General features: G+C 44.3%; 1 protein-coding gene across 1 annotated transcript in view; it reads left to right on the top strand.

The window, feature by feature from the left end:
• Positions 1-203: 203 nt before the first annotated feature.
• LOC144098155 (sushi, von Willebrand factor type A, EGF and pentraxin domain-containing protein 1-like) overlaps positions 204-22,644 on the top strand; it is a 112,868-nt gene continuing 90,427 nt past the window's right edge. Inside the window, exons 1-7 of the mRNA XM_077630682.1 lie at positions 204-270; positions 8,682-8,732; positions 11,776-11,976; positions 15,208-15,387; positions 18,695-18,898; positions 21,300-21,488; positions 22,137-22,172. Coding sequence (XP_077486808.1) covers positions 234-270; positions 8,682-8,732; positions 11,776-11,976; positions 15,208-15,387; positions 18,695-18,898; positions 21,300-21,488; positions 22,137-22,172 — 898 coding nt within the window. The 5' untranslated portion in view covers positions 204-233. The remainder of the gene's footprint in view (positions 271-8,681; positions 8,733-11,775; positions 11,977-15,207; positions 15,388-18,694; positions 18,899-21,299; positions 21,489-22,136; positions 22,173-22,644) is intronic.

Here is a 22,644-nt window from a genome sequence, read left to right as displayed (position 1 = left end):
CTTTGCGACAGCTAAGAGTTCGGTGCTCTAGACGTAAGCGCGCGGCCTCTATCTGAAGAGGGCCAAAGTTGCTTCGTTAGACTGACAGTCGCCGCCACTTCTGTAATTTGACGCGCATATCAGAGTCCTCCACGGCGAAGCACGCACGCCTAAAGGGCGATAGTGTCGCGTTGCTCCACTTGCCCATTTGGCGCGTCGCGGCCGCATGCAGCAGAAGCGTACTTCCTTTGACCATGGTGGTAAAAGGCACTTGGTATACAGAGCGGCACTGTGAGTTAACACCTTCCCATATTTTGCACTCCTTTGCCAAAATATAAAAGTTCCATTCGACGCAAGGCAGACGAGGTTGAGAACATAAAGCACGGTCATGTTTGACTACTTTTTGTTTTGAGGGAAAACTTTCAGTGCTACATGCACGAATGCGTAGAGAACCAGTCATAACTCATAATTAGAAAGTTTTTGCTTTCAATATGCTTGTTTAGTACATATCAATGCGGTTCATTTTAAAATTAAGACTCTGCCTTCAGGTTGTGTCAGGTGCATAAAAAGCCGTTTAATAAAAAAATTTAACTCGCATATTGACAGCACCGAATGGAAGCGTTTAAGTGGTCAGCCGTGTTGTAATCTTTAACAATTACTTTCATAACTCGCTCGTGCAGTAGCCTGTAAGAGGTACAAAGAAGCAGTGTATGCAACCACTGCGCGTATAAAAGTACGAAAGTGTGACATGTGAGGTTAGAGAGAAATGTTTACCATAAATAAAGTGAAATTAGGGTGTTTTTGTCGCTATTAGTGGGCACTTAAATTCATGGGAAGCAGTTTGGAATTCGATGGCCGTAGTGCCACGGACATTGGTGAAATTCGTTTTTTTTTTCCTAGGCATTCATCGTGATTAAATCCATCACACTGCGATGTTCGTTGCGTCCAGCTATTTTTGTGTGACGCCACGCACTGCAAGCAATAGTTCAGTTTTTGCTGTTGCTTCGTGTGGCCGTATCAGTAGCTCGTGCCCTCTGGTGTCCTCGATATACTCCGAGTTGTTTTCCGCGCTTCTGGCCGCCTTTCGACTGAGCAATACAGATAGCGGAAAACTGTGAATGCTTCTGCTGCTCGTTTTCTTACCATTGACTTCGTGGAGAAATCTCTCTTAATTTACAACACCTCCACCGTTAAGGCGAATGGCTAGTCTTAGCAAATTTTTGAAGCATAAAGTGGCTGCTGAAAAGTATCTCAGTTTCAGTTAAAGCTGTTTACTTCCATCAGTGAATTTATCTGTATTAATCGACATGTAGAAACACATGCTACTAATTAGAATATGCTCCGAACGCTTGAAACAGCATTTCAATTGAGCAGCAACCGTTCTGCTTTTTAAACGAAATATGCGATTAGTTTCTACGATACACTTCAGCTATTTTTCTTTAGGTTTTAAAGCCTGAACCTTTATCCCAAGATGCACAAATTCTACTTCTGCCGGGCAATACGTGCCAATTCGTCGGATGAGTTCTCTGCCAGTTCAAGAGGATCAATGTTAAAGATCTGAAATTTTGTCAAGGTAAAATGATCAGGGTTGGTCTGGCCCACAGCCACACATATCTCGTTTCTGCTTGCACAGTAAATGCTTAGACTTTGATGGTTATAGTTGGTATAAAAAATTCTGAACCAAAATATTCTCTCTCTCGCATTTCACTAATTCATTGAGTTTTTTTTTTTTTTTTTTCAAACGGAGAATTGTGATTCACACAGTGGTTTGTGTGTCAGAGCGGCCCATTAATGATATGAGCTTATTGGTGGGTAAGTGTGCGACAAACACAGTGTCGTACTACAACCGGGAATTTAAAGAAAACGAATACTTGCTCTCGAAAAATCGTTTTTTTTTGCCAGCTTCCACCAAATGGTTTTTATACACACGCGTGGCGATTAACCTCTCAGGCCTTGCGCTGACATCGCAACCAGACACTTTATTTATAAACGCGTCAGGTAGTGTCATTTATTACAAATTGTGCATTGCGATCTCATGCTAACTAGAAATAAGCCAAGAAAAGCGATCACAGTCATATTTCGCTACAGCAGAGTTGATGTTGACATACTTCTAAATAAATCGTCATTATTCACTGCCGCCGTTTTGGTTCCTTCAGCTCGGGAGATGTAAATGGAAACTGCATTTTATTCATAATGAACTAACTTTGCTAATAGAGTCGTATGTGCCTAAAGTCACCGTCACCAAATCCATAGAATGCGCGCGGTTCACGAGGAGAGTTATATTACGTAAAATGGAAAAGGAGCGGTTGTACGCAACAGCTAAACTGTCAGCATCTGAACAAGATTGGATGGAATCAATGCCACATGAACGTGCAGCTTTACAAAAGTTAGAATTGCAACCGCGAACAGAATGGTGTACAAGAGTTACCTTTCACATTTGTTAAAAAACAATCCCGCCAAATTTTAGCAGGTTCTTAATTCCAATTGCAGTGCAAACTTCTTAGTATCAATGTCCAAACACGGAAAGCTCCTTTCCACAGCTGAGCTCGCAGCAGAATTTTATCAATTTTTGTACACACTGTGTTCACAGATGAGAGTCTTTTACCATTTGACCTGCAATGTCCAAAGCTAATTCAACTATGCCTGAAATAACAGCCACTCCAGTAGGCGTATCGTCCGCCATACACCATACCTCCCTGCTAACTCGGCACCCGACGTCGATGGAAAATGGCCGAAACTACGCAAAATAACAAAGCCTGTAAATTGCCTCGTCGTTGCCGTTGTTTTTCACCAGTCTATTGATGTGGCCTGGGCCCCGAACGACGGGGAAATTAGTGGTGTCATGCCCATATTAAAATTTGGCGACGATTCTAATTCATCAAATCACAGACCAAACTTGTTATCCAAGACAACCTGCAGATTACTTGAGCATATAATTTCATCTGCTATCATCTGCTATCATGAAGCAACACTTGCTTTTTTTGTCAATCAGTACGAATTCCTAAATAGTTGATCTCGCAAGACTCAGCTGTTCGAGTTTGTAACAGACATTCACAACGCTGTTCATGCTAATTCTGAAATAGGCGCCGTATTTGTTCATTTCGCGAAACAAATCGATAAAGTCTCTTACATGTGTCTAATAAAAAAACGGCAAACTTTATACAAAACTCGAAGGTTATCTTCTGGATCAGAAGTTTTTTGACCAATCACCTGCCATCAGTCTTTGTCAATGGTCCTTCATCGTGTCTCTCCCATGTTAAATCTGGAATACCACAAGGGTGTCTACTCAGTCCTATATTATTTTTGTTCATGTTATAAAATATAAATAATAACCAGAATTCTGCAGTCCGATTATATGAAGACGACTGCGAGGTATGCACAGATTATCGACCCTACTGATGCAAATCTTTTGCAGTCAGAGCTTAACAAGATTAACAACTGGTGCACACAATGGCAAATGAAAATTATCATCCCAGAAACAAAACTAATCAGATTTGTCATGACTTCTAGCCCCATGCGAAGCTTTAGTTAAGTTTATGAATGTTTAACGTGCCAGAGAGACTCAGTGTATGAGGGACACCGTAGTGATGGGCTGCCGAAATTTCGACCACCTGGGGTTCTTTAATCGGCGCAGATATCGCGCAGTACACGGGCCTCTAGAATGTCGCCTCCATCGAAATTCGACCGCCGTGGCCGGTGCTAGCCCGCATCTTTCGGGTCAGCAGCCGAGCGCCATTACCACTGATCCACCGGGCCGGCGTGTATCATGCACTACACTCTGAACAATGTGCCTATATAAGCAGTACCCACCATCATGCATTTAGGCGTTCAAATAGCATTTCACCTTTCGTGGAAGAATCACAATGATGCGATTATTAACAAGGTATCGAAAACGCTTGGCTTCCTTAGACGCAACGTTCATTTAGCAAACGCAGACACAAAGCTGTCAGTGTGCAATTCATTATTGAATTCTAATGTGGAATACGCCTCCTCGATGTTGTACCCGCATCAATCATACCCAGTAACGAAACTAGGCTCTTTCCAAAGTAATGCCAGATGATTTATATCTAAGTATTACAGATATCGAGTGTAACGGATATATAAAAAAAGATATCAATTTACCTTTTTCGAACGACGGAGATTGTTTTCTGTTCTGTCCTTTTTCCACAACGCTGCCACGGTGGCTCAGTGGTTATAGCACTCGGCTGCTGAACCGAAAGACGCGAGTTCAATCCCGGTTGCGGCTGTCGAATTTCGATTAAGACGATAAGCTTAAGTCCCGTGTAGTGTGCGATATTAGTGCACGTTAAAAACCCCAGGTGGTCTATATCATCCAGAGCCCTCCATTACGGCGTCTCTCATCGCCTGAGTCGCTTTGGGATAATAAACTCTGCAAATCAAGCCTTTTTCCACAAATTATATCACAGTCATTCATCCTTTGCAATGTCGCGTATCACACCGGCACGTCACATTTTTACACGCGTTGATCACCAACTGATAATCGAACCAACCTATGCTTGTACTGACCTTTTTTTCCCCTGGTCTTTCCTCCTCGCCATCCTTAAGTGGAATCAGCTCCTGGGCACTATTGTATCTGCCAATGATCACGATAAATTTGAAGCCGGTCTTAAACGTTTCCTCTATTTGTAGTCCTGACCTTTCAATTTTTCCGTACGTTTTTTTTTTTTTGTGGAAACAATGCGCTTGGATGAACAAGAATGTTTGCTGCTATCTTTCTTTATATTTTTGAGCGTGTGATGTGCATTTGAATAATGGCGCGAATCTTTGAACGGTTCATTCGTTCACGTTCAAAGGCACCACCACTTGGTTTTATCATTTTGTTTGTGAGGCGTGATGCGACCATATTTTATCACTGTTGATGGAGGCCTCGCTAAACTGCTTCCACATTTTTTCCAGATTGCTGTAGGTACTATAGGTTCTTTATTTCGAAAGTTGCTTGGCAGCTTTAAATTGAGCGCGGCCAGGAGCTGCAGACATTCTGTTAGACGACCATCGAGCACGCTTGTTGCTATGATATCACCGAGTCATTCAGATCTTTTTCAGCGTAGGTTCGCCCAAGAAACAGTTTCTTTCAGAAGACTTTTGAGCTGTCTTTCTGACTGCTGTCACTACTACGTGACATCTGGTGAAGCGGTCAAAAAATGTTCAAAAGGACCACTTCGGAATCTACTGCTTTCTTTTCAGCGGATTCCGAGGAAGTTTATCCATTCGCAATGTAGCTGACGCCTAGTGACCGTTTTGTACGGCTGCCTCTCTTGTAACATGCAGATGGCAAGCGCGGTCTCGCGCACTTGAGAGGTAATATGGATCTAAAAAGGGCTTCTACTACGCGGACATAACAGGGCCGTCGACCGCGGGATTCCATACGGCTGCCGTAGTCCACCGGGGAATGAATGTGGATGGGCTGTCCTTTCGGGCCCCAAACTCAACGCCAGCGGAGGAAGTCGCAATAGCTCCATCTGCCGCGGATCCAAAATTAAGAACCGTTATCACAGACTCTCGCTGGGCCTGTGAACACTAAATTGCAGGGGCAATATTACGTTTTGCTTCACAAATTCTAAGACGGGCTGCCGTCGATGCAACTCAGACAAACACAATCTGGGCTCCTGGCCAACAGAGGCTAAGAGGCAATGAGGCCGCCCGAGCGCTTACACACCGGGCTCCTCATCCTAGCTTTCCTGGCTCAGAAGCTCATCTACTGCTTCTGCGGTTCCACGAAAATTTAATTCATTACTCCTACAGCCCCGGCCTCTACCCGGCCCCTCCCAAAGGCCAAGGTGGAGAAGCAAACTCTGCGGGCCTGCAGACAGGAAGTCTTCTCTGTCCTGCGCAAGTTAAACACTTTGATTCCAGAATAGAAAGGACAGCCCGCACTGTGGAGAGACGTGCGATATCTTTCATATGGTGTGGAGATGTACTCAGAATCCTCGCCTTCTCCCTTCCCCTGCCCCTACCTGAGTGGCAAGGGAGACTGCCCTCCTCAACTGCTTCACACTGGAGTCCCAAAGGGCTCTGGTAAAGCGGGCGCGAGAGGGGCCTCGTCGTGCGGTGTCCCGGACTAAGGATACCGACCATGTAGCGGGGTCTTCTGACGTCAAGCTCCCTTTTGGAACATCAAAAAAGTTTTTCGCCACCTCCACCAAAATAGACTAAAAAAATTTATTGCGTCATACAAGACGTTTTTGAATCTCTTCCCTCTCATATGCAGACCAAATACACCAAGTGTTCAGTAACAACTGAGATGATTTTTGATTTGCCGTATCACTTTGGTTTCACCACTGCTTTCGGAAGTAGTATCAAGGGATAGAAAAAGATAGTCGACTACTTCTTTCATAAGCAAGATTTCATTAGAAATTTTCTATATGTGTTTCGCAAAGAAAGGTATGCTCTTTCTGCCGTGTTTTTCCAAGAGGGAATGTGTTTTGAAGGTATCAAAAATAAGAGCACAATATGAGTCATTATCGATGGGTCCATTCAGGCATTTGACCTCCAGAATGTTTCACTGTTCTTGTCTTGATCAGCTTCATTCATTACGGAACAAGCGTAAACAGGTCATTTTTCTTGCTATAAACTCGTGTAATGTGCACCTTCCTGAATTAGGTGTCTACCAAAATAGCAGTCTAGAACCATTCATTCTTAATTTTTAAATTTCTATAACAACAATATTTTAAGGATTGCTCCCAACATCAGTTAAACTTTATGCACAGATGGCACAAGGTTTTTCCTGTCTCACGTACTGGTGATTTAATCAGCAAGAGCCATATTGCTATTAAGTGTCTAGACAGATGGTCCACATAAAATTGACTCTATGCGAACACAAAGAAATATAACACTGCTTTCACACAGGGGCTTCCAATCCCGTTTGTGTGCTGGACGCTGTCCACGTTAAACGCAGCTTCATGCTCCCATGCACTCGATCCCGATTGGCAACTTTGCCTGCAGAACGACAGGACGCTGCATGACCATGTGATTTCATAAATGTTGGCGAACAGATCGGTTGGTAATGAAGGGAAGGAAAATTATGAAAAATAGCATAAAAACTTCCGTGAAATAAGCAGCTACTGGAGATTCGGTCACGAACGCACGCCAAATATCATACCTATCTCCCCTGCACGTTGTTGCTTGTTTACTGTGCACGGGCAGGCGAGCGGCGCTGCGTGCGAACTAAGTTTTGGAAGGAAACCGCATTGATTAAAATGAACAGAATAAAAAATAGAGCTGTAAATATTATAACCTTTTTAGAATACCTTTCTGCATGTTTCGTTTGTATTGCCGTTTTGTTTGTTTGAAGAGCATGGGGCTAGTAGCCCTTTATCGCACTTCAAGGAGTGACTTGGCGCCCAGTGGTATCGGGCTGGAACGTGAATAAATTGCCCGTATAGCAACGCCTCTTCTGCGTTGAGTTCTATCGTGATCGTCTCCATCACCCGCGTCCTATGCCTCGAGTATATGACAACTGTTTTCCGACCATTTAGTTTCAAAATGATTTTTAATTGGCGATTTGCCATATACATTCTATGCAGTATGAAATTTCATTCGGTCACCTTCGATGCAGATGTAAAATGAACGAATTATACAACGAATCGTGTTAATCAACTACTAATTTCGCTAGCAGATAGTGAACAGAACTCCCCTCTAATTTGAATGTACTAATGGTGAACGTAATTTTTCAATCACATTTACCTATTGTCATTCTGTAAAGGTGATCATGTCAAGAAAAATAATGGTAAGGTTTTACGCCTTAAAGAAGCTGACCAATTTTTTTCTGGAACCATACTCTGAAGAACATTTTCTGCTATAGAAAAGTTAGTGGTTTATGTTCTATCGGCTAGAAAGTGGATTCGTTTCGGTTGTGCAGGAAGAAAATTTATTTCAGAGCTCTCACACCAGCCAATAGCCTGAAACGCACGAAGGTGTGTGGGAACGAGCATACTTCTAATGCCGGTAAAATTACCAGACGGCTCTTTGACGAGACACCGCAGGAATAAAATTATTGCGAGAACTTGCATTCTGTAAACTGTTGTGACCAATATCGCTTGTGCAGCGCTCGGTTTTACAACGTTCTAAGTTCTCCCGTCCCGCCAAACTTTATGACCTCAGCAAATTTAAAATTGAAAAGGAAATTGGGTGTTTACTCCAGGCACTGATAAATGGCCATCCCAGCGCACATGAACCAACTATTGCAAGCAAGAGATTCATTTTTAGATGCGGAAATTATTTAATAATTACAGAACTGATGGAAGAGATATTTCAGTTTTGCAACAAAACATATTGCTGGGTCTGCTGATTCGAGATTAGCGCAGCTACAGCGCAAGAGGCAAGAGGTAGCAAAGAATAAAGAACACATTTAAAATGTTTTCTTTTTTTTCGTAGTGCGAAATTTGAACTATCTGGTGTTCTCTTCCAGGGAAAGCAACACCGCTTTGTCTGAGATCAAACTAAGAAAACGCACTGATCATATCGTCTTAAGAGCAACTTTTGAGCGGACCATTTATTGTGACTCAATTGTGCTCAATTTTGAGAGCGCTTCTGACAAGGATCTATAGAAGCAGAATAAAGTTCGTCACGGGAAAACAACCATTCTGTGATTGTTAGTGGACAGGCTCCATTACCCTCCTAATTTTTTTGCTGTCCTCAGCGCTTGTGGGATTTTCATATGCATATTTTTTCTGTCTTTTCAGTCATTCAAGCTTTGCTGACCATGGCTCTTTTCGTGTCTGGAGGCTACGGACGTAAGCGGCCGTCACGACACATTCGTACATCTTGTTCTCCCGTGAATTTAAGCAGTCCGCATTATGGCCAGGGCGTTTAGATCGAAATAAAGAGGATTTAATGGGCTTGGGCAGGGCATGTAATGCGAAGGGAAGTTAACCGGTGGTCCTTAGGTGTAACGGAGTGAATTCCAAGAGAAGGCAAGCGTAGCAGTGGGCGGCAGCAGGTTAGGTGGGCGGAGGTGATTAAGAAGTTTGCGGGCAGACGGTGGGCGCAGCTGGCAAAGGACATGCTTAATTGGAGACAAATGAGAGGCCTTTGCCCTGCAGTGGGCGTAGTAAGGCTGAAGATGATGGTGATGATGTTGATGATGATTTTAGCCTGCCACAGATTACTAGAAAGCCGATAATTGTCGCCACCAAACGCCCTTATACTCGCCTAGAAGGTCATTATAAGTGGTGTTACAGGCCTGCAAGACTAGACATGACTGAATGAAGGATGGCGATGGCAGCGGCAGGCGATCATAGTGACAGCCCTTCACCGAGCAGCGCTGTGAGGGCCATCCTATTTTCTCACGCAGTGATATCACGCGCGGATAGCGCCACTTCGCTGAGCAGAGCTGGATGAGCTTTAAGCCTCACTATGCAATAGGTCAATTTGTCTACGTAAAAAAATTACAATTTCGGTGTCACGTACGCCTGAGTTCGGAAACGCTGCTTCGTAGCCGGTATCAGCGCTTATAATTAGGTCGGTGTATTACCAAATGATGAGATAAGGTGTGAGGAATTTAATGTCCGAAAGATGCACATGGGCTATTGGAGATTCCACTGTGTAGGTTTCTGAATTACTGTCCACCACCTGGCGTTCTTTAACGTGCACTAACATTGCGCAACGTGTTAGTGTGACTGTACGAGCAGTGCTGCAAGCACACGGCATCAAATGATTCGAGCTTTCCGCACAGTGCACTTTATAGCCTAAAAAACACATCGTTCCGTGGCACAAAAATCGGCTGGACTCCAAATGGGCACAGACAAGGTGAAATGTAGAAAGTTAGAGCTGCTGTTTGTTGTCTTGGGTCACCACGGTCCCGTGTTTTCGACAATGAAAGTTCAGCTTCTTCAAGTCAAGTCATTCAGAAAGAATTAGGATAAGATTGTAACATTTGTACTGGCAGACTAGAGTAATGGATGAAAAGCAATAACACTCGCTTGGGCTTCTAATGGGTGACTGAAGCGAACTGTACAAAAAGGGGAAGTTTCAAAGGTTAATAGAAAATACATGTTACATATATATGCAGAAATCATGTTATATTCTGAAGTGCAGATTTGGAAGTTTCGAGATTTTAAAATGAACAATACCCAGTAAATAATTAGTAATATTTAATTAGTTCCGGATAAATCCAGTACTGTGGTGGCGCCCAAATAACTGAACGTGTTGTACTGTGTTGTTTGTAGCCATGCAAATTCCAGAGGCCGAATTGAATGGTACATGTAGACGGGAAAACTCTTTTGGTAAGAAACATAGGTTTGCGTGCAATGTCCGAAGAGTAGCCCGAAGGGGCTGGTAGCAATGGTAACACGTGGAGTGTTTTAGGAGCCCTAACCGCCGCGACAACTGCACAGCGCGTAATTAGAAATCGAAAGCTGTGCGGTGAAAGTATGTTGCCCAAGGCTATGACAGCTTAGTTGTGATACACGGCCACGATGATACCAGAGGCAGTAGCAGTCATGGCAATGAATAATCAACGTCGTGTACACGTGAGCCATGCGCAAGTGCATCTAGGACCAAAGGGCATAAATAAAGCGTTACAAATGCTGTTCATTGCTTGTGGCTAACACAATGAGGAGAATGGAGACAACCAGGAATGCACGCCTGTCCCGACCGAGAACACACGCATTAGAGTCGTAAAATCCAGCCAAGAAGAAGGGCACGCTTATGCTGTTGCTCTTAAGCAGTCCCATGCAGGCCAGGAAGATCTCACATAGGCCTATGCACGTTTCTTTTGAACTGCTGCGTCCTGAAAATAAAGGACGGCCTTGTGAAAACATTAGAGTTTTCTCACTTAATTGGCGCATAACATGGAAGCACTGGTCGTAAAAAAGCTATAGTCATCGTGCCTGTATTGGCGCAAAATTTAAACAGGAACAGTTCTAGATCCTCGTTTTCCTATATTTATGAACTTCACAGTAAAAAATGTAAATGTTGAATGGGAAGTGAAAGCAGCAAAAGCATCGCCCATATGAATACATCATTATTTTCGCAGAATTAGTTAAATGTTGCCAAACTGGTTCAAAGCCCCATGCTCTGACCATTTGCAATAATTTAAAACTCAAAATAAGCAAGAATTTGCCTTCATAAGGAAAGAAAACAGATCTACTAAGTAACGACTGCCACATTTCATTTTTGGTGGTGCTTAACTTTGAACGCAAGAGGGATTACTAAAGATGGCGCATGATCTCTCGGAAGTGATATATATCTTTGAAGTGCCACTAAAATTTAGCAAGGGGTTCAAAAGTTGGCCTCCTTGCGGCGTGCGACCCATTAAATGAAATACATATCCTAGAACACGGCCCTTTTCGAACTTTATAGATAAAGGAGCTGCTGCAGTTACATTAATAAATGACCAAGTCTGGCAAATCGTTTCTAATCTCTATGTCCTTGCATTTTTGAGTAGAACACATATTCCTTTTAAAGCAAAAAATAAGATGGGTGAATAACGTGACAAACCTATTCACGTAAGGCGCCGATGCAAACGGAAGACAACGTAAACTCGTCCACACACGTGTTTAGAGCGCTCCGAGGAGGACATGTGTGATTTTTAAACAAGGCCGTATCGTGCATGCATATTCCCGTGTATTGGTTTAACTCCTCGCGTCTTGAAAAACGATATTGGGTCTGGCACGCAGCCGCGAATGCGGTAAATGCGCAGCATAGAGCATCGTTCGAGCAATCTATACAAGCTAGTAGACGACTGTACACTGAAGATCAATGGGAGCGGCACCTTTCGAGTACTGAACCTAACTAGACTAAGCATAACCATGACAATGCTGCCGACATGCGCAGTGCGAGTGGGCGCCACTCGACCCTGTTCTGTGCCCCCGCCTGACCTGACCAACGGAAGATTCATACAGTTCGAGGAGCGGCGTACGGCGGTCTACTACTGCGACGACGAGTTTTGGCTGAGTGGGCCTCCTCAACTTTGCTGCAGTACATTTTCAAATGGAAGTGACGTCTGGATGCCGGAGCAGACACCCGTTTGCCAACGTGAGTTACACATCTCTGAAGTGAGGCTCGGTACTGCTGAGGTATGACTTGATAAGTTGTACGGAAGTATACTTTCGAAATTCGGTTGCTATTATTTCCTGCTTGAGAAATGTCTCGGTGCATAATAGGGTCTTCTACATCTTTGAATGAAGATCTGCGCTCTCCTGAGGCTTTTTTTTTAGTGATCTGACAGGCTAGTTGGTATTGCATCGTGAAAACAGAAAGCAAGACACGGGATAAATAGTGGCGCATAGAATACCAGACACACGCGAGCGCTGAACCCAAGAATGTAATAGCAAAAAAAAAAAGGCTTTCCGCAAACATTTTTTCACGTAAAGGGCATTAGACTTTCGGACTTGGTACAAACTGTTCTAGTTAAGGAACTTTTACTTGTTTTTATTACAATTCACCGCCTTGAGGTACGGAGTCCGGTCGAAAGAAAACTTTCTAAGGAATATAAAACACATAATAGTGTTTATGAAGAGCCTACTGCCATGGAAATGGTCCCATTTTGTTCCTGCTATCGACGCGCGGGTCCAGGCTTTAGATGTAATACGGTTTTCCTGCAGTTAAGGGTGTACAGTAAAGGAAAAGCTAACAAAAGACAACGCATCGACAACTAGAAACTGCTAGTCGTGCCATATAGTTACGAGAACGTAAACTGATAACAATAAAAATACCATCGTGACAGTGGAAACAAGAGCTCCTTGATCGACATAATCGATGTTAGGTGAGCCGAAGGGCGGGAGAAGCCTATGCCTTGTACCATTCCTACAGTTCGTCTTTGAGTGCTTTCGGCTATCGCAGAGAAATTTTTACTGCACATGCTTGCGTAGCTCACTTCGCAGCGTGCGTGTGGGCCGAGGTGCCATCACCACACAGTTATCTCACTCGAAGGTGGCCCTCCTTTGCCAACACTTTACTCGTCGATGGTCAATGTTCTCGTCGTTGCACGAACCCCCCTGTTCTCTTTGCCGTCCTTCCAGAATGTAAGGCTAGCTTGCCCGATGCGCTAAGCGTTCATACTTACCATAAGAGAACTGAGAGAGCAAGCGGAATGAACAAACCGCAGAAAATGGGGATTTCTCTCGTCTGGTATCGGCTCTACTCAGGCCTTTCGGGCTGCTCTAGCTAGCCTGTTGATGACTGTTGAGCACAGTATTTAATTTAAATACGAAATATTTTGAACGGTCAACCTCTATATATTGCGTGATACGGCTCTCACATGAACTTGGTAAGCGCGTGCAGAACGAGAAGAGTGCAGTCGTATATTGCTGACAAAAATCACGTAAAAGGTATATGAGGTTTATGCGAGCACAGCAGCGAGCTCGAGAAACAATACCTTACTGTTGGTAATCAATGTTCTGTTCACTTGCCTTATGCGAGAGCGAAATTCCTTGGAATGCATGCCTGAGCAACAAATAGGCTATTATTTAGACACCTCAAGTACAGAAATGAGAAAATTTTTGGTGTTGTCCTTTTTTTTTCAGGATGTTTCTCTATTGACCAAATCCGATATCCTTTATTTCATTTATGATTGACTACAAGTAATATTACCGAAATTCCCCTTTCTGAATAGAGGCTATAAATTTCTCTAACGATAGTTTTCTTGTGGGAAAGGTTGACGAGGCCTCTTCCACACGTTATTCAAAGACATATAATAGATAAATAATTTAACTGTTATAACATCCGTGGCAATCGGAGTTAAATCAGCAAACTGAGGACATATATTTCAGTCCACATTAGTGCACCTTAATTCATTATTGTTTGCTAAAATATTTGTGTGTATAACTTCGATGAAGCAATCGACGAGCGTCTTGACAACCGGCACTGCCTACTAAGAAAGCTCAAAACTGTGAGGAAGAAAAAGCAGGCTGAGATTTTATAGATAATATAGATTTTAGATTTTAGACGTTTTATTATTTTAACCCCAAGGGGTACTATGGAAAAAAAAAAGGCAGGAAGATGGGGTTCTCGAATAGAGAAAACGCAGCCTACAAGGGCAAAGGGGGGAGCCACAGATTTCTTAGCTAATGTATTGAGTGACGTACTAAAAACGAAGGTGAGCACTCTTGTCGAAACGCGTGTGCTGTCAATACAATACTCAGGCTCCTCCCTTCAACACGTTTTTACATTTGTTTTGCATTGTCAAGGTGTATACTGTGTCATCATTCTTTGACAACGTTTACAGCTTTGAGGCTGACTTAGTGCCGCTTATACTGCCGATAAATATAGTCAATTATACAGTGCGCTTACTAATTAGGAGCGGCTGCTTCCGACTTCGATACATTTCTGAAATCGATAACCGCCCGCAGGAAACAGATCAACAAAATTTAACAACAGAACATCCTCGTTCAGCCGCCGCATTCGATTTTGTGTTTTGGAGTTTTTCTTCGTTGAAACAAAACTGACATCCTCACGACACACGAAACGTTTGCATTGTGATATCTGCAATAGGAATAAAAAAACATGTTTGTACGCTTGAGATTCCAAGTTCCTACACATAATTATCTACGGGTAGCTTCGGCTGGACACACTTGCATCTGTAGACGTAAAATATCGGTCCGTTCGGCTCGCACACAGAGTGATATCAAATTGACAGTGAAGGAACAACTCCACCTTCGGTGTATGGTGCCTTGAGAGGCAATGGCATTAATACGAGTTAGGCCGCCGGAATTTGAACTGGAATTCTCGCATGGTTAGGCCAAAGTGTGGTGTCTAACCTGACTACATGTGCTAAAGCTCGTAAGTTCACGGCTGGAATGTTAGTTCAAACGAGCACATGGTGTTATTATAATGTAGTGATCTATTAAAACAAGACTGCTCGTGTAGTCATTTTGCATGCCTGCATTTTGTTCTGATAAAGTGACAGCGCTGCTTATATGCAGTTAAATAATGAGAAGTGTTTACCTTTGTAACAAGTATACTTGGAACTTCAACGGCACCTAAAAAGAAAGTTGAGCAAGCAGTAGTGTCCAACTCTCTGACCGCCTGTAGGAAGCAACACGCCATTTCGAAGCAGTTCGAAATATTCTATTAGCCAATGCAGCTAAAAGTAGCAACCAAAAACTCTTCGTAGGTGTCGATCCACATGCGGGTTCTCTAGCTGCACGTGCGAACAGGAGTTAAGCCGAAAGAAAGAAAACTGGGTCGTTTCCATTTGCCTTGTCATTAAGAGACTGATTGGGAAGCCTAAACCCACAGTATTTGTGACACCCCAATTTGCAACAGCCTTTGAGAACTGCGCTACGCCAGTCATCGAAAGAGGCGGCTACCGGGGCGAGTGTTGTGAGCCTTTCGACGAGGTGACCTTCTACTGTTCTGACGAGAGGCGCTTCCGGCTGTCTGGTGCACCGTTCGCCACCTGTCTGCCGAACGGCACGTGGAGCCACCCAACACCCAGCTGCCATGGTGAGCAGGGGTTTCGAATGCGATCCCATGGCCGTTGCCCATCCGTGAGAGACGCGGCAAATTTCAGCAGTAGTTGAACGCTCAAATTCCTTTTCATGAATAGCATCATGGTGAGGATTACCTAAGTGACCAGCTATGGGGGGAGGGGGAGGGGTGCGTTCAAATTGCACAACCTTTTATAGTCATGTTTAATTTATAATGTAGCAGAATGAGTACGTTGGTACATATTTCAGAGATACTGACTGCAGCGAAAAAAACAGGAACGCAGAGCAAGAAGGCACGAAGATGAGCACTGACTTCCAACAGGTTCTTTGCGAGTGATTGACATGAATATATATGCTGTTGGATGCGAAGATATCAAATGCATATGCTGAAAAAAGCCATCTTTTTAACGAAGACAGAAATGGAAGTGGTGCTCATGAACCCTTCTTTCAGTCTTGTTATTAGTTCAGATTCAACCATTTCCCGCGTGCCGTGTTCTTTATTGTCGTGATGTGCACATTTTTCTCAAGTTAAGGGGTGCATTTCCAGTGAGAGGCACAAGAAAAGTAGTCACTCGCGAGGAGAACTTGGTCATATTTTTGTACGTGTGCGTTTTGTACGTTTTTCGCGAGCTCCCGTATTCTGTCATTTACGGATACGAAAGTGCCGGCAACTGATATAGACAGGATGAAAAAATTTCAATAACAAATTCGAGAGTACAAAAATGACGTCTGGAAAACCTAAACTTAATGCGACGTTTTGGCATAACATTACAAAAAGCATAGACATCTAAAAGACTCTGACAACGCTGGGGCAACTGGCACTAAACGGCTCAAATGAATCTATCGCCTAGACATGGTTAATGCGGAACATTCAAGTCGCCCCTGTGCGAGAGGCCAAAACAGCCTCGAATAGCCGCCGTTGTTTTCTTTCAGGGTTTAGCTAGCGTCGATCTCATCTATAAAAGAACATGACGCACAACTGTCAGTGAAGCATAATTGCTTCTGATGAGGTGATAGCGAGGGAACCATCGCTCGCTCCTGAGACATGGTATTTCTCAGCCAGCTCCCGCTCGCATAGTCAGTCCTAGATGCCAGGACATCCCGAGCGTGTTCCCGAAGTCTCTAGCGAAGCCAGAAGGTTCTCGGTGTACGGAGCACGGGAGCTTACAAAGCGATAAGTGGTGCGCTCTTAGGCACTTGTTTAGACAGCCGCCATTTGCCGATAATATCATAGCGGCGAAATGCGGTACCGTAGAAAGCACGCACAATAAACAGGAATCAACCTATATGGTAGCAAAAAGGAAAATAGGCTGTCCTAAAATGAACTCTGTTTTAGGGACAGGGTATGATACCCAGGTTCCTTAGAAGATTTTGATCAGCAAATATACGAAGTGCTGACTCCTAGAATTGGCAGTGCATTCCAATTGCTAAACATATTAAGTTGGTGCAGCTAGCAATGCCTGGAAGACTTTAACGTGGCGTCGTAAGCCTAGATGTTGGCAAATAGATGAAAATGAAACCTTGATTAAAATATTCGTAACTGCTAGAACTTTTTATTGAAGAGGGAATTTAATTACGTTACAAACCTTAAGTAATCCGCATTTTTAGTCAGGAAGATCTACCCGGGAACTTAGGAAGCATATCCTGCCCCTTGAAGAGAGTGCGCTAGAGGACTTCTAACGTTGTTTCTGTAACTTTTGTTTTTACAGTGCACATGGTCTCATGCGGAACCGAACACTCAAAACTTATTTTTTGTAAAATAGAGAGAGAGAGAGAGAAAGAGAGAGAGAGAGAGAGAGAGAGAGAGAGAGAAAAACCTTTATTTTAACGCAATATTAAGCGTCGAGGATGTCCTGCGTCAGGGTCACCAAAGCCAGCTGTCCGTCAGCTGGTCCGAGGCTAAAGATATGGAAGTGATATGGAAAATGAGGTGACTGAATGGCAACCGGGCAGGAGAAAAGGGAATGTTTCAAATTAAAGTAGGGTCCCGGATAACTGCGGCCATGCGGGGGAGTGTAGGATACGGCAGAGAACAGAGCGGGCAGGAGCAAGGAGTGTATTTAAGTGTATGCGTCGAAGGATGCGTAGTTGCGTACTGATGACAGGTTTGTTCTGAAGAGGAAGTAAACGATTTTCTTTAATGTTTTTATTTTCTCATCCGTGGCCTTCCTTATAAACTTTTTGCGAAATGAAAAAAGTGATGTCGCCGCCAGACCTCGCAACAACGTCCTTCTAACCGATCTGATTGTGTTTACGTGAGGAACCATAGCAAAATTTTCGTTTTCTAATCTTGCGGCCACGCAGGGGTTCACTCTTCTTGTTTGACGTCCTTGAATTTTCTTATGCAGAAAGCAGCATAGAAGAGGGCAGCGTTACTTCCTTCAACTACGTGTTAAGGTTCTCAAAATATAACGCCAGGTGATTCACGAAAGGCAATACTGCTCCGACTTAGGAAACTGCAATTTACCCCTTCACTCTTATCCAGCAACTAGACCTGCAGTTCAGTATAAGATATGCTGATGTAAGCACTAAATTTCATCAGCAGATTTCATTAGCGAGGAAGCTTAGCTTGCCATGCTATTCGCGTTCTCACATAGGAACTTACAAACCCAACTACACAATCACCAGGCGCTTAATTGTTTCGAGGTGCTGCCTGTTCTTAACAAAGCACGTACAGCAAGGACTTTTGAGTCTGCGTTATTTGAGATGCAAATAGGCTCGAAAGTGCGACTATGCGCGAAAGAAGAGGGAGGTAAAATAAGAGTTGCTCGCGAGCGGGTGCTCGGGCAGAGCAACCAGGGTCTCACAAGCCCTACCTTGCAAGCACCTGCCATCGCAGGGTAGTAACGCTTCGCTTAACCGGTGAATCTCTGCGCCAGGAGTGATATGAAGACTCCTAGCGATCTTTGAATTTAAAATGAGATTGAGCAATTCCGCATATGCGGGAATTAGCTTATTAACGCTATCGCGTCGTACTCCTTAGGCAGAGCTTAAGTCCTAGTTCGCCGATCTTATTCTGAGGCCTGCTTGACTTTCAATACCAAGCCTCGAGTCGAAACCGAAATGTTAGCCCACCTAATTCGCATTTGATCTCACTACGCTGAATATTACGCTATTTTTCTGAGGACATTCAGAATTGTGTGCGTTAGGGAAAAATGTAACCGTCACCAAAGTATTGGCCTCTTTTCATCCTTCGTGCAATGTTTACTCCAGTCGTTATGTGCCCCGTGTTCAAAAATAAATAAAATGAATGTTTAGGAATAGTTCTTTAACAAGCTTTGTGTATGTGCCATTCATTTGTGGGTCAATGTTTCTGATCGTAGACAGGAACTGCAAAGACCCAGGTCACGTTGAAAACTCTAATCGCCGTGTGTTGTGGCTGGGCCATCCGTTCGAGGATGAAGTCTGCTGTCCACCCTTGAGCCGAATCGAGTACGAATGCTTGGAAAACTACGCCAAGGCCGGTCCGGAGGCTATCACGTGCAGCTCTGACGGGACGTGGTCCTCCTCTCCGCCTATATGCCTGCGTAAGTACGCCCAATAGGTCTGCAGTTTGCAGATTGGCGGGTCTTTACACTGAAAGGCTTGGGAAGTTCAACCGCAGAAACCGAAAAATTGCTGTGCTTTTGGCTCTTTCGCTGAAGTACTTGTACACCTTCTTTTTTCTGTAGATATATACAGCCACTTTGATACGAAATGCGAGTCTGACACGTACGCTTTAAATGCCGGATCAAGGTTATCATGTTCGAAATCTCCCAATGGCGCAAATTCTTCGGAGGTGTTTGGGCGATGCGTTGCCAGATTCACCAGTCGCGATCTTTTCAAGGATGTCTTTTTACACGCGGTTTCCTAGCCCAGTGAGACGCAAGAAGCCAGTGCATGCCCTCACGCATGCTCCAGGCATCTGAGAGTTGTGACTCAACGCATTTAGCAGCTGTAATGTCCCCACAGTCAAGAGTGATCGAGCGACTTTTTCCTGCGAAAGTAATGCAACTACACCTATCGAAGGAAGCCTATTGGCGAAGCGAGGAGCCTGCTCCCTCCATCTTAATACTACATAACCACCACCCACCAGTCACCCCCCGCCGCCCCTTACCTAGGGGATGGCCGACCCCCAACGCAACCCTCATTCAACCGCCGCGCCCCCCTACCGCCTGCCGTCACGCCCGATAACTGCCGCCCACTATCAACTCGTCCACACAGCCAGCTCAGCCCTCCAGAAACGAAACCCACTACCAGCTCGCGCACCTCATCTTTCAGAAGGCCTCCACCCATCAGAAAGGCCAGGCAGCCATGGAACAAAAAAGGCGATGGCGGGATGGAATTGAAACGCGCAGTAAGAAAACCAGCTGGTCTCCACAGACACCATCCTTCACAACCCTACCCCAATTCTCCTAGCTACAAGATTGCCCCCCCCCCCGCCCTTTCTACCGCCACCTTCGACCCACTTCCGCCCACCTTCACTCTCCAGATACATTTTGTCGCATGTGTGAAGCTTCGGCGAGTGTGAAGTCATTCAGTAGCGCACAAGCGTCAAAGTAATCCCCGAGGATAAATCCACCTGCTTTCATAGAATTATGCACCATATGTACGTTCGTGCTGTAATTATTTTTTAAAATTCTTTGTGCCTCACAACTATTTAACCGTTGGAAACCAATACCCCCTTCCTTATGTAACGCCTTCGGGCCTTTGAGGAAACAATAAATGAAATGAAATGAGCTTGCGTAGCAGTGCATGCTGTAAATTCGCTCAATTTTTGCTTGTCGCAACGGTCGATGTTGAGGTTGACGCACAAAAACGGAATGCACGCTACAATTCGCCACGGCGAGTCTACTGCCAGTGCTTGAGGTTCAGTACCTCATCTTCGCACATCGTGTTTTTGTCTTCTATCGAGGTCCAATAGAGGTAGAAGAAGATACTGAAGGTAAAAAAAATCATTCACTTCCCTGGCAGAGAGGGAAAAACACACAACAGGAATGGCAAAACCATTCAGCGTAGTTAAAGCTTAATGTGACATTGGGAACAGGGCCATAATAAAAATAATGAGGTATTGATTTCAATTACTATTGAGAGGCGATAAAAATGCGGGAGGCACTCAGGACTGCCTACATGCTATGAAGGCAGAAGCATGAATGTCTCACCGTGAATTCATAAGTCATCGGTCGGAATCACTGTCGCGACCTAGCTGCGCATTTCCTTTCCCCTAATATCACAATCACAACGGAGACGCACAGTGGCCAACTTAGGGAACAGCGTCACAACAGCTCGTTCGAGCGGCGGATGGGCTGTTTTGAGAGGCCTCCTAGAGACTTCGAGCATGTTGCCCAACTGGCAAGGCACCGCGCCGAACGGCCGGTGGCGTTCCGTGGACTCCTTGACAGCGCTGCAATATGTTGTCGTTCGAGTCTTCAAGGCCAAACTTAAGCGTCCTCCAATTTTTGATACGAAAGTCGGGGAAGGCATGCAATAGGTGGTACATCGTGTGTTTATGTGTAGCCGGCTGGCATCCCGGTCGAAAGCTAGCCTCAAGCTTGAATAGTAGATGTATGCTGTCTCACCCGGCACGCTGTACAGCGCACGCTGTACAGCGAGCTTTTGCGTCGCGATTTTGTAACGAAAGTCAGGAAAGCTGGCGCCACATGAAGGTCCTCCAGTTATTTCGTACGACAAATAGCGCGTCGGAATTGAAGGTAGGGTGGGTGTGGGAAGGGTTTCACCGCTTCGGTGGCTAGACTGTTGGGACGCCATCTTTTTGGGACGATCGCTGGGCCTCATCTACGTTCGCCGACAGAACTTTGTCTGACAGGGCTAGTAGGGCTTTCGCCTTCAAGATTGCGGAAGTGACTTCAACGTAAAGGATGTTTTTTTCTTCCTCCAGAGTTCGTTCCAGTGTTTTGCCTCTAATGAAGTGGTGTCCTGCTGACGCAGCTAAAGTAACGTGCGACGAAATCGTGGTCCCTGGCGGCTGGGTGTACGGTGACCGGTCTGGTGGCGACTCTTTTCTGCCTGGTGACCGTGCCCTTGTCGCGTGCGGTGCTGATTTACATCAGAGCGACACAGGAGAGCTCATCTGCGGGGACGACGGCAAGTGGAAAGGCGTGGTGCCCAGATGCAGAGGTGGGTGGCTCGTCTGCTGCACGAAAGGAATTCCACTGCATGAATGTCCCAGTTGATATCGTTTTAAAAGGGCTTGAACTACACAGGAAAACATCAAGAGCGCATTCACGCAAGGATTTGAAGGATAATATTATGCTTGCGTTCAACGTTCAGCCGCCGGACTATTCTTCACAGCGACGGCTTACAATTTTTTTCGCGATAGAAATTCGAGCCTTATTTCAAAAGGAGAGCCCTCTGAGAGCACATGTACTTTGGAATGTTAGTAGTCTGGATATAAACAATCGCTTTATTTGAAAAGTAGCTCAGAGCTAAATGTTTCCCTCACCCCTCTTCAGCGCACCTTATACCGTACAATCACTATATATTTCAGACACATGAATAAAAAGCTCAGTTAACTTCGGGACACCTTTGAATTTGTTGTTCTGTCCAATTTTTGCACATTATATTGCCAGTGTACTTTCATCTTAGTCGTCATTTGAATCGGACCGTGTGTGAAGGCGGTTGAGACCACTCGCTCTCATCTTTTAATTCGACGTTAAATATTTCAGTCGTACGTGACACTTTGCTCGATTAATATCGAACTTGCTTTTTCTTGTGAAATCTCTACTTTCTGAGCTTTCAAATCTCGGATACCTTCTTTTGTTGCAGATTGTGCAACGAGAAATAGCAACGATTGCTTGAAAGGTATGTATCAGAATTAGTCTCTCGACTAGGGCACCAAATAGTTACGCTTTTGTTTATTACCACCTTGAAAAAGCGGTTTACGTATTTTAAAACATTGCTTTGTATGTTTCTATGCAAATAATTGCTTGTCTTTGCTCTTTTTTGGCACAGAGAATCAATTTTAGCCGGAGGCATGCATGTAGTACTTTCTAGAATGTGTTAATAAGCACTATCACACCCAATGTTTCAAAGTGTAATTTGTCAGAAAAAGGTCCGCAATATACCATCCGTATTAAAGTTGCGTAGTTACCGTTTGCTATGTCAGTGATTAGGCCACGTCGCTGGTGTGTAATGGCTTTATGCGTGTAAAGACACAATCAGGACTTTCAAATGACAGATCAGTCAGAGGTGGCAAGACTTGTTTGTAGCTTGCTCTATTCGTGGCGCTGATTTGTCAGGAACGTGAAAATGCACCCTACAACTCACATTTAGG

The sequence above is a fragment of the Amblyomma americanum genome, chromosome 7 (genome assembly GCF_052857255.1).
Source record: "Amblyomma americanum isolate KBUSLIRL-KWMA chromosome 7, ASM5285725v1, whole genome shotgun sequence".
Classification (NCBI taxonomy): domain Eukaryota; kingdom Metazoa; phylum Arthropoda; class Arachnida; order Ixodida; family Ixodidae; genus Amblyomma; species Amblyomma americanum.
Note: the sequence above shows the minus strand (reverse complement) of the source record. Positions and strands in the feature narration are given on the sequence as shown.